Below are 12,581 nucleotides of genomic sequence, written 5' to 3' on the forward strand. Positions count from 1 at the left end.
AATTTTCAAAAGGCTTGTATTTTAGGATTTTACTGCTTGTATTTAATGTTTCAAAGGACTTTGCTCAATCGTATTTATGTAATTCTTTTACCATTCATAACAAAGATCTCTATGTTCTACCAATTACTTCTAGAATCCAAATGAAAAAAAACAAATATCAACTTGATTGGGCTTTTGAAGTGGCCACTCCAAATATGTGGAATAGTTTACTTAATATACAAACTGCTGAGAATGCTGGGTCTTTTAAAGCAAAGTATGAGGCCCATTGAGTTGATGTTTTTGGTGTCTCTATATTTATTTCATTGTCCCTTTAATGTGATATATATATATGGTTAGACCATCTTCAGCTCAGATCAGAGAGGTGGTGGTGGGCTCCTGAAAGAACAAGCCTCACCTACAGTTTGTGTCCAAGAAGGTTGATGTGAAGGTGGTCAGGACCTATAAATATCAGTCTGTGGTGGCCAGTGTCCTCTTCTATGGTGTGGTGTGCTGGGGAGGAAGAAGAAGAGACGTAACAAGACTGGGCAGGATTGTGAGACGGACTGGTTCTGTGGTGCTCATGGAGCTGGATTCAGTAGGGTCTGATAGGAGGGCCCTGCAGAAGCTGCTGGTAGAAGCTGAAGATAGATAGCCCTGCAGAAGCTGCTGGTACTGAACAACACCAAGCATAATGTGCACTGCAACATCATCAGACCGATAAGTGTGTTCAGAGACAGACTGCTGACATTACCGTGCTCACCAGAGAGACTTAAGAGCTCATTTGTGTCCCTTTCCATAAGGCTGTATAACACCTCTCATCTGCAGTCTATTATGGCAATTGTAAAGCATGAAGACAAAATAAAAAAATGAACATTCAATTGATTACTTTGGATTAGTTACTGACTTCAGTAATGTCATGATGCTTCTGGATTTTATGATTTTATCTATCTATCTATCTATCTATCTATCTATCTATCTATCTATCTATCTATCTATCTATCTATCTATCTATCTATCTATCTATCTATCTATCTATCTATCTATCTATCTATCTATCTATCTATCTATCTGTCAGTATAACTCTGATACTTGCAGTATGTATGAATGGCTCACCAGACATTGTGTTCAGATGAATTTTCAGACACTGTTCTTCTTTGTTTATTGTGTGCCGTCCACCCTGAAAGATGTGTTTCAAATTTACGTTTTCACTGTGGAGTCCCTTAGGCCCCGCCTCCCCACACCCCGTCCAATCAGAGCGGGGGACTTAGGCTCCGCCCTCAGCGGCAGCGCAGAGCGGAGAGTGGGGGGAGGGTCACGTGTGTACACACTGACTGCAGGTCTCAGCGGCTCCAGCCCCGCGTAGTAAAGTCTGTAACTGTCGCCCCCCCCTTTTTCACACACCGAGCCTCCCACGAAAAGTTGATAGGTAGAAGCTGCGACTTCACGGAAACCCAGTAAAACACTCTCGTTCGCCGAGTAGCTTGTTTTGACGTCTTAGGGGTCTCGCGGAGAACCGGAGGGAGTGTTTTTTTGTTTTTTTTTTTTGTCTCCAACTGAGTCGAGTGAGAAATGCCAGTGGAAATGCTGCATCCAGATCCGATGCCTCCGTAGGTTTGTCACCGATCCAAACCTGTACGTTCGTGGTGAGTTGTGGACTCCTTTTTTGCCGTCTTCCTGTGCTGATAGGGCAGCTTGTTCCGTTATTATTTCTCCCGAAAGTGAGGAAAAAGTGCGTTTGCCCCGCAGAGGGGGATGATCACATGCGAGGGAAAGTGGCTTTATTTATGGCACCGCTGGTAGCAGAAATGGTAGAATGAAAGGTGTAGTCCTCATCTGCTCCTATCATTTGCGTAGTCAGAAGTTTTACATAAAACTAGTTTGTTTTTTGTTTGTTTGTTTGTTCAGGGTTTAACCCTGTTTTACATTTCAAAGAACAGCACCTGGAGATGTTTCTCACGGGATCAGCTTTCTTAAGTGCATTCAAAACCTTTAGGGTGTATTCAAGTACAATAATTAGCTTTTTATGTTAATTTCTCCTCCATATAAAGAATGTATCCGGTTTAAATCGCGTCCTCCAATTGAACTTGACACTAATGTGGTGTCAAAATGATGTGCAGCTTCACAAAATTACAACTAAATCTAAAACTTCATTAAACATACTCATTGCCAAGTATAAAAATCAAACATAAAAAGGTTAGCCTGGTGCTGTTTGAAAGAGTTTATTTAAGTAGTTTTCTAATGAAATGAAATGAAATGCAGGTACTCACTCAATGTAAACAAAGCACTTGGCTGGCCTACATCGGGCTGGCAAATATGGCTGAATCAGACTAGCGTTGAATCTCAGAGAATAAGTGGGAATATAAGAGTGAATCTGCTGCTTCAGGCGTCAGAAAAGAGAAGAAAATGAGTAAGACGACTGCCAAGAATGAATATCGTGGATTAAGCAGGGCGGTGGAGTGCCATAAAGAAACAAAACTTCTGGTAGACTTGTACGTTTACCGTTTGACCAGTTTTCATTCACTTCGGCTGTTTTTTGTAGGTAAACAAACGCACGTGGTAGTTGGCATCTGATCACAAATTTTGCTTACAAATTTTTAATTTCAGAACAGATGAACCATCAATATGAGCAGAAAATACTGTTTCTTACTGTATGACTTTGTTTCTGTCTGGTCTTCATGACTTTACCTTTAAACACTTTTTTGTTTTGATTACAAATGTCAGAGGTTTTGATCACAACTTACTGACACCGTTTTGTATGAAGGCACGCACCAAACGCTGATGTTCAGACTCTGCTTGGTAAACGAACTGCAGTGCTGAAAAACGTGGCGGCACTGCTTCGTTTCATTTTGCCTGGAGAGCATAAATGTGGAAACGATGCTTCTCATGAGTGGTGCATTGCACTTGTTTTCACCGGCCCTCTCCTTGTGACCACAGGGGACGTGGGCGCACTCGGGGCCTAGCTAAGAGGCAGTAAGCCTGCTTTGTGCTGACCATTGAACTCTTGATTTTGTTGATGCATGTCACAGTCGAACTTGTTAGCAGAAAGAATCCTGGGAGGCCGATCAGGACCCGTTTTTGACCACGACCCATTAGAACGTGAAACATTGTTTTTCCAACAACAATCTGCCATTGTTCAGCAATGTTGGTGTGGAATAGTTTGTTCTTCCCCACACAACACTGTTCCATTTATGTTGTTGTTAATATCTTTTTTTATGGATTAACCAAATAACAACACTAGTAATTTAGAAGTTCTAGCAATCCTTGAAGAAATGCATATCACCCTCTGCCTTTCATAGCGGAGTTTAACGATTTCATTCAATATCACAAGATGTCACACTCACAGGATGTGTTGTGAATGACTCTCTGCTACTAATACATAAAAACTTTAGCTCATTATCTGTAAAATTGACTGAGTTATAGTCATTTTGTGTGGGCTAATGTCTGCTAGCTGTGGTGGCCATATTGAATTCCCTCCTGAAGTGAATCAGATGTAGAGGTACACTCAGTGAATCATTTCTAAAAGTTTCATCAAATTCCATCCAGTGGTTTGTGAGACGTTTCGCTAACAGACAGACACACAAACACATGCATGCACACACACACAAGCAAAAACATTATTGCTCCTTGGGCAAACAGCTTGCAACAACATCAGTAGTTTGCAAGAAGTCGAATTAGACATGAGCTGTCTTTAACCGTTGACATTGCTGCATCACCGTTAGTGAGAAAGTGACTCATTCAGCTCGTTTTTTTTCTCTGGTATTTCTCTAATTACACTTTTGCATAAGTGAGTAGGAAGTCATGTGACATCATCTGGTTCTTTCTGAGAAAAGGCCTGTAAGTTCCTGTTCCGATACACCAGCAGTGCGGGCTGAGTGTGCCACTCGGCTCCCAATCAGCCTGAGAGATCTGCCCTGCAAGCGCCGAGACGCCGAGCACGCAAGCGTCGCTGTTTCAGAGATCGGGTTCGGTGGGGCTGGAGCATGCTGAAGCAGGGCCTCCCCCTCTGGGAATATTTAACTTAACCAATTTTGACGTGGAGTCGTTCAGAAAGTTCACACAAGGCTTGTCCAAGTTTACCACCGCAGTCAAAGTCATGTCTGAGAGAAACTTCTCAGCTGCAGCTTGAAGGTTTGACCATTTCTGGCTCAGTCCTCATCTATACATGTCTAACAGATTTTAGAAAATGCTGCATTTATTTTCAACACACATCATTTTTTATGTAATGTTATCTCAACTGGTTGTTGTTTTGTTGGTTTTGTATCTTCTGTTTTTTACCTTCTGCTTTAGTCTTGCCAGGTTTCTTTAAACCCGCCAGTAAATCAGACGGCATGTTAACGTTTTATTGGATCTGCTTTGCTTGGCTCCACACCAGAGACTATCAGTTACAAAAAGTAGCTTGGTAAGAATCTACAAGTGTATTTTATAGTTCATAAAGTCCTGGAAAACTTTGCTAATCTGCAGAGCGCTAACAGAAATAACTACCTGGACAGACGTTTGAATATCAACATAGTTGATCTTCAGTCGGTGGTACCTGAACAGGTCACTGGAACTGACCAATCAGAGCAAACTGGACCTTTTCAGACAGGATAACCACCCCGTTTTCTTTTTCATCAAGGCATAAAATATATCCAAAAGTTAAAAAAGCACTCAGTCCTTTCATGAATCTGAGAAAAGTCAGTGCTGAGTAATGTTTTTTTAAGCTTCAAGTCATTCTACACTTCACGATAATTTCTCTTTGTGTGCTTAAGTTTGTGCAGTAAAATGTTCAAAAGGCAGAATAGATCCTACTTTGTTAGAGTTATTGAAACAACAGGTCTTATTGTACAATTAAACCTTCTCACACCGTGTGTATGTGTGTAAAAACAAGTCCCACTCTCTGAAACTCCCACAGACTCTGGAGAAGTGGAGATTCTGAAGATCCAAAGTGCTGCGCAAACATCCTAAGTCACCTTTTTTTGTTTCCCTCCAAAGAGCCAGAGTTTCTTGATTTCTATTTGTATATTTTTGGGGCCATTGGCTGCTTTTTTCCTCATTTTCAGTCTAGTACTTGATCAAGGCCATGGGAACTGGGGGTGCTGAGGGTGCTACACCACCCCCTGGTGGATGACAAGACATAACGTGAAAAATAAAGAAATAAAAACGTTAATAAATGAGTACAAAAAAATTAAAATTTAAAAAAGCACACATCCTCTAGGGTTGTGTAAGTTTATAGTCAAATTGTATTTTTATGATAACAACTTATTAATGGGGGAAATAAGTTCCTGATTGGTGGAAATCCTTCGTTTGGGTAGAACACCTTTCCAGGTTCTCACAGCATCCTCAATGTAAAACACATTCCCACGACTATGTGCCTGACCAGTTTTTAGAAAAGAAAGCTACTTTTGAAACTATAAAAAACTACCAAAGATAATCCAGTTTGTCTGCTTTTCTCTTTATTTATTTACTTTTTATTGTTTGAAGCACTGTAAACCATCATACACAGGTCAGAAAATGACTGGAAACACAGCCCAAGTCAAAAAGGAAAAAATCTTAAATTTTTAAACTCTCTTTAGCACAGCAACTATTTTATTGTTTTGTAGATGTCTATATATTCTTTATTGGTCCAGCTCAAAATGTGTTTTCCTATCATGCTTATTACGGAATGGAAACCTGCCTAATGTTTCTCCCAGAAGATAAAGGCAGCACATCTCATGGTCAGATTGTACATTTTGTACTTTTAGTCCACTCTGTGAGATAACGAGGCGTTTTTTATAGGTGCTGTTTAAACACATATGCATCGGAAACAGGAACTATATCTTTTGACTCATCATTCCAGGATAAGGTAATGCAGTCACAACCAAGAGGTTCCTGTAGGACTTGAAACAATGTTGACTTTTTTTAAAAAAAAAAGCCATCCAGCAGCAGTTTGAAGCGACCATGAGAGGCAGTGCGCTAATGAAAGGGGGAGTAAATGTCTGTATACAGCAGGTGCTAATGAATAGGGACAGCCTGCCGCAGTGCAGCGAGTTCTCTGTAATAATCATCAACTTCCCCTCCAGGCATTTTCCCTTCAAGTAATAAACTGTTCTCGAAAAGGTTAATAGTAACAAATATTTGCAGATAATTTATCATGCATCAGTAAACCACCAGAAATCTGTTTTAGTCCGTGAGTCACCTCGCTGCTGGTGTAAGCAAAACATTTACAGGAGTGCTTCTGTGTTTGTTTTTTTTTTTGTTTTGTTTTTTCTTCCTTTTTGTAAATCTTAACTCTACACTTTGCTCCTTTTGCCCCACCGCTGCTAAACTCTAAGCTCCAGCCTCCTCTGTAGTCACATTACAGGGAGGGAGCTTGTGTGTCTGAGACTGAAGGCCAAAACGTTTCCTCTGTAGTGGTGTTACGTAAGTGAACGGAAGAATGTTTCCCTTTTACTGGCATCGTTACTCATCCTCCTGAAAACAAAACTCCCCTCCCTGCTCTTTGTTCCAAGACAAGTTTTCCAGAAAATCCTTTACAGATTATTTTTATTGTCCCCCCCACCCCATCCCACCACCCGCCCGAAGGCGGATCGTTAATGTCTTGCCTGTCTGTGTGCGTCAGTTAGTCTGTACCAAACTAACAACACTTGGAAAACATCTCATGAACCACTGTACAGATTTTAATGAAACATGCAGAAAACAACCATTAGGTTCACATCTACGGCTGAGTAACATTTGGACTCACCTCAGTTTGAGATGACCACAGCCAAAACACTAAAAACATTGAGCTGAAATTCAACGTGGAAGTTGATGGTCGTTGTCTTCAACGCGTACTCTGAGCTCAACACATTGTTGTTACAGTTAATCTGGTTTGTTTGTTAGCAAACTGTCTCATGAACCAATGGATTTCGACGAAACTCTCACAAAGTAATCGTTGGGTTGACATCTACAACTAATTAACCTTTGGAGTCTCCCTAATTCAAGATGGCAGCCGCAGCTAATTGACCTTTGTCAACACAATGAATTTTACAGCTATTGAGCTAATTTTGCTGTGTCTGTACCTAACAGTCATTTACAACACATGCTCCTGGCGCTAACACATCTTGTGAGATATTGCATCTGATTGTACATAATGTTATTTTCAATTTTTGACCAAAACGGCTTTAATGCTGTCATTTCTCAGCTAAAGTTTATCTTAGTTTAAAAGGTGGCAGGTGATGGGTCTCTGAGGTGAAGTTAGATCAGAACAAACATCTTATCAGTGTTCCCCTGCAGTCATTTTTCTTTTCCTTAATCAAACCTTGTTGAATAATTTATTTAAAATTACCTGAGCGTATGCAGAGGAGCATTTTAAAGAGCCTTTTGAATAATTGCTTCATCCATCAGGCTGCTGCTGACTTGCACATTACTTTTTCTTATCTTTTCCTGAACCGACAACTTGTTCCTCACTCACCCTTCAACGCAGCCTGCATCACATTTCACTCCTAATAAATCTACTCGTTGCCACATTCCCAGCCCGGTCAGCTTGGGAGTAACCTGAACAGATAATGAGTATGCTCAACTCGGAGCAGGAGCACAAAATGTGCTTCCGAAGTGTTCTACTTTATCTTGCTTTTTTGACTGCTTGAAAAGCGAGAGGCCAGCTCCGTGCAAGCAGCGGCGCCCTGACTGTGAAGGCAAGAGAAAGAGATACGGGAGCAGGAAAAAAAGAGTTGCCCAGGTGTCAAACACATGCAGAAACAGAGCTTCATTTGCTCAGACCAGTGTGGAAAAATCCTGAGGTTTGGAGGCTTGTGAGACGTTTATATTCAGTCAGCCAGATAACAGAACAAAGTTATAGTTTCAATTTTATAAACAACATTATGTGCAATCTCATGCAGTAAGATGTGATCAGATAGGGCTTAGAGTATGTGTTAGAGATGACTGTCAGGTACTACCACACCAAATTATAGATCAATATTTATAAAATCCAATGATTAATAGACTTTTTCATGTTGGTTAGTTTTGATTAGCTATGATGGCCATTTTGAATGAGGCTGACTCCAAACGTTATTCAGTTACATCCATTGATTTCCTCTTAAAAGAATCCATCCGTTGGTTCATGAGATATTTTGCTAACGCTACAGAAAAATGAACATGCACACACACACACAAGGAAATACACTGTCACCTTTGACTTTGGCAGTAGGTGATAACATTTACATTTATTATTGTCGAAATTCTTCTTTATTTGAATTCTCGTGACTTTCTCAGTCTAATCCCTGTTTCTGTGTTGCAGCGGATCTGTTGGCAGTACTTGTCCGAGCCCAGCGATGTGGATCTGCATGCTTTCCAATGAGACGGACACCAGCGTGGACATCCAGCTCTGCCAGGACTTTGGCCTCATCTTATCGGTCCTCTCGCTCATCTACCTCCTGGTGTGTTTCCCTCTGGGGCTGTGCTACAATGTGCTGCTGGTCGTGGTGAACCTGTCCAACAAGGTGTCCATGACCATGCCCGATGTCTACTTCGTTAACATGGCCATCGCGGGCCTTGTTCTCAACCTGGTGGCACCGGTGGAGCTCCTTGGCTCCGCGTTCACGCGCTGGTATGCGTGGGAGTACAACGACGAGATCCACATCACCCTGCTCATCCTCTTCAACATCTCCTCTCTGGTCATCATGTACTCCACCACGCTGCTCAGTCTGGACTACTACATAGAGCGGGCCCTCCCCCGCACATACATGTCCAGCGTATACAACACCAAACACGTGTGCGGGTTCATTTGGGGCGGTGCCGTGCTGACCAGCTTCTCTTCGCTGCTTTTCTATGTGTGCAACCACATCTCCACGAAGATGGTGGAGTGCTCCAAAATGCAGAACAAAGAGGCAGCGGACGCCATCATGATGTTCATTGGCTACGTTGTTCCGGCCATTGCTGTGCTTTATGCGTTTGTGCTGATTTTACGCATCAGAAAGGAGTCCACACCTCTGGATCAGGATTCAGCTCGCTTGGATCCGTCTATACACAGGCTGCTGCTGGCCTCAGTCTGCGTGCAGTTTGTCCTGTGGACCCCATATTACATGACCCTGTTGGTGCACACCATAGCTGGTGCACCAGGGTACATTACCAATGCACATTACTTCCCTACCTATAACTTTATGAAATGTATATCGAAACTGTTGGCTTTCTCCAGCAGCTTTGCGATGCCGCTCATGTACAGACAGATGAACAAAAACTTCTCCGGCAAGCTTCAGCGGCTCCTCAGGAGGCTGCACTGCAGGGACCAGTCCTGCCCTCACGAACGCTCCACAGTGCAGCAAGTGGTAACGTGAACTTGTCCTGGGCCCAGCCGCCAGCACTTACTCCCCCTCCCAGCCACCCCGCCCGCCCGCACAGAGCCAGTATCCGACTGGGCTTCCTCACGCCTCTGGATTGTGTGAGGAGCGACGCTGCTGACTGTGGAATTTCCTGTCCCTTTCCAGAACTCGATCTGATCTCTCCCTTTTCCACGGTGACAGGACAAAACAAAACAAAAAAAGACACAAAGTGCTGCTTTTTTATCTTTAAGTAAAGCTCACCACAAAGACACTTGGGTTTCTGGTTTAAAGGTGTTAAGGTTGGTACAATCATCCAATTACAACACAGAAAATAGCATTACAAAATTGTTCTCCAAGCACTCTAGTAATGTCGTAGATGTGGGCTCAGTTTGCGAATTTAACAAATGCACGATTGCCTACATTTCACCATTCAGTGTCAAGATACTGTGATTTATTGTAAAATCTTCATAGAGATACAGCAGGAAGCTTTCCTCTAACACACAAGCAGATTCAATAAGCTACAAACATTAGCTGAACCGAAGCCAAGCTGGTTTAATTCTAAATAAAGCATTAATTATGGCGGCCAAAGCTAATAAACATAATATAGAAATGAGTCATGACAACACATGGCTCTGCGGGTGAATCTCACTTGTACTGCCACACAAGTAAGGCCCCGTCCACACGGGAACAGCAGTTTGTGGTTATGCAAAAGCTTTTTTTTGTTTGCATTTTTGTGTAAACAGTCAAAACGTAACTTTTCGAAAACTGTCAAAGACCCACATCCTGCTTAATGTTGGGCTGGCTTAGTTACTTCAACGTTTTGGTGGATTTCTGTGATTCCGTGTGAATGAAAACATTTCTAGAAGCTAATAAAAGGATCGTTTCGGACAGACGGCATTCCCATGTGGATGGCACCTAAAAGTCTGAATGGCTTAAAGTTAGTCCAACTTCCCTGACCGCCCCTCATCAACCACTGACCTTCCCTTTAACTAAGATACTGTCATGAAGATGGCTTCTCTTTCTTTTTTCTCACTCAGGCATAAAGACATTCATATCCATATACACCCTTAACACACCTTACTAACAGAAAGGCTTGGATAAGGCTTGTATTCAGGGTTCAAACATAACCGACGTACCTCCTGTAACCTCTGCTGAAATCAGATTACCTGTTAATCATGAGCGGTTCGCATCAGCTCGTTAGGGATCATCTCGTTAACCTGAGCCCAGTTTCAGAATTAGTGAGGCGCAGTTCTTATTATGCATGCAGAACATCATGTACATTCTCTGTTTCTCTCGAGCAAACGTTGGTGGGTTAGAGGTTTTGGCCAGTGGAAATATTCACCCTCTCTGGGTCACAGTAAATCAAAAATCCTCTTGAAAATATGGAGACCTCTCATAGCGAACACCAGTTTAATGAATGCTGCTTAGATGCCTGAAAGCTGCTTTGTGTCTTTGTTTTTCACCCAATAAAATAAATGAGCTGGATATTTTTATAGTCAAAAATCCCTCTTATAAAATGCTATAAAACTACACTGTTGCACAATGTTTGCTGTATTACCACGTTGATTTAGTCACTTGCTTTCTGAACAAGAAGGCCAGTTTATTTTTATTTCTCACCCTGTGAACAGGTAACACCCACCAGGTGGGGGCATTCGCTTTAAAGGAAATCAAATTTCTTAACTTCTGTATATTTTGTGACTAATTTCATAAATGGTTTTATTTCCATCTACACATAGTCAGGTCGGAAACAATAACGCTGACCTCTTTGAGGAGTTTTTTTCTTTCACTATAAAAATTAACGGATCGCTAGAAGCACTAACGGTTATTTGATTTTTAATATCAAGACTCCAGCATAATCTCATGCTCATATTCCAACTATTTTAACACATTTTCTCTGCTGAGAATATTTAGTGCCTACAGATACAGTATGAATCACTTCCTGACATTTCATTTTTGCAGCATAAAACTCCAGCATGGCATCTGCTGTCAGACAGAATTATTCCTAACGGAGGCTGCCTGTTTACATGTGAAGCCACAGTATGAGCAGGTCTGTAACATTCCTGCACTTTTTTCTGACACAGTCTGTCATTATTTGTTTAAAAGTCCTGAATGTTACGGTTCAATAACAAACGTTAAAGATTGTAAACTGTTTGAATTAAAGCTTGTAATAATCCGATGGAGGACATATTCAGCCTTGATGCACTTGTTGCAGCTTTGTTCAACCAAAATAACCTGAATTAGTATTTAATCAGAACCTAAATTCCAAATGTTCCAAATGTTTTTGTGTTTTATTGTTGTACAACACAAATAGATGGCAGTAGGGACGTCTCAACCAAGACTCTCTGTCCCGATACCGATCAGAGTCTTTTAAAAGTAAGGATCGGATGCAGACATGTTTCCTTATAACCACAAACAGTGTTGGGAAGAGTTCCTGCTTCAGTCTGATTGAAAGATCCTCTCCACTCAGAATATTAGCTCCGTGTCAGTAAAATGCTCCTAACCAGGCTTCAGATGGTGTTGCTTTAAAAAGATGTTACCTCACTGTGCTGCTAGCTCCAACGATGCTAATCCTGCTAACAGATAATGACTTCCTGTGTGCCGCCGCTCGAGAAAATCGCTCTTTTTTTTATTGTGGCAAAAATAAAAAATGTGTTGACCGTCATCACAAAGGTTTTCCACACTGGCTTTCATTTTTTCTATGTTAAAACTGCCTCTTCATTTTTTATTTATCCCGACACTTCAATGTTTTTATCTCACATCAGCGCCTTGTCACATGACTGATGTGGATGACTGAATTATTCGCTAAGATCTGACCTGATTAATAAATCAGTCCTGTTTTGTTTAACTCTGTATCATTATATGTGACTATTATAATATCTCTGATATCCATGTAGAATATTTGGGCCGTCTGTGGCCGGGCAGCAAATCTTTTATCCCCCGACAGCAGAGAAAACCACTATTGGTGCTCGTGAGCCTTTAATTTCCAGGCCTGCACTACGGCTGCTGTATGGTAGTTATATTACAGTGTGGCTGGCATGATGTAACACCTTAGATTATCCAATCAGTAGGTGAGAATCCCAACAATGCAGATAAATATCAATGAAAATCGCCTTGATTGGTACTCCGATCCGATCCGATACTTCCAATCAGCTCCAGACAACCCTTGACAGCAGTTATCAGTTCTCAACATGCTTTATAAATAGATACTGAGCTCAAACTTTTATTGTGGATCATAATTTGCTCCCAACTGGACAAAGAGATGAACAATCAAAGTAACAATTCTGCAAAAAAAAAAAAAAGTAAAAATTAGCTAATATATAAAACGGAAGTCATGGTTTCAAAACCACA

The 12,581-nt window shown here is 41.4% G+C and overlaps 1 protein-coding gene across 4 annotated transcripts; it reads left to right on the top strand.

The window, feature by feature from the left end:
- Window positions 1-1,350: 1,350 nt before the first annotated feature.
- gpr146 (G protein-coupled receptor 146) lies at window positions 1,351-12,581 on the top strand. Of its 4 annotated transcripts, none has more exons than XM_017429383.3 (2): window positions 1,351-1,622; window positions 8,213-12,571. In XM_017429383.3, the coding sequence occupies exon 2, from the start codon at window positions 8,247-8,249 to the stop codon at window positions 9,246-9,248; it is 1,002 nt and encodes a 333-aa protein (XP_017284872.1). In that variant the 5' UTR covers window positions 1,351-1,622; window positions 8,213-8,246; the 3' UTR covers window positions 9,249-12,571. The 4 variants fall into 4 exon arrangements, with proteins under 4 accessions (XP_017284872.1, XP_017284873.1, XP_037834566.1 ...); XM_017429384.3 differs by having other exon boundaries at window positions 1,351-1,611; XM_037978638.1 differs by lacking the exon at window positions 1,351-1,622 and adding an exon at window positions 1,696-4,107 and having other exon boundaries at window positions 8,213-12,581.

This window comes from Kryptolebias marmoratus, linkage group LG12 (genome assembly GCF_001649575.2).
Source record: "Kryptolebias marmoratus isolate JLee-2015 linkage group LG12, ASM164957v2, whole genome shotgun sequence".
Lineage (NCBI taxonomy): Eukaryota > Metazoa > Chordata > Actinopteri > Cyprinodontiformes > Rivulidae > Kryptolebias > Kryptolebias marmoratus.

Excerpts from the sequence above, each read along its gene's own strand:
- gpr146 (XM_037978636.1), top strand. The coding sequence starts at position 4,308 with ATGTTAACGTTTTATTGGATCTGCTTTGCTTGGCTCCACACCAGAGAC. Across the intron at positions 4,379-8,212 it reads CAGTTACAAAAAGTAGCTTG|CGGATCTGTTGGCAGTACTT; the intron begins GTAAGAATCTAC and ends TCTGTGTTGCAG.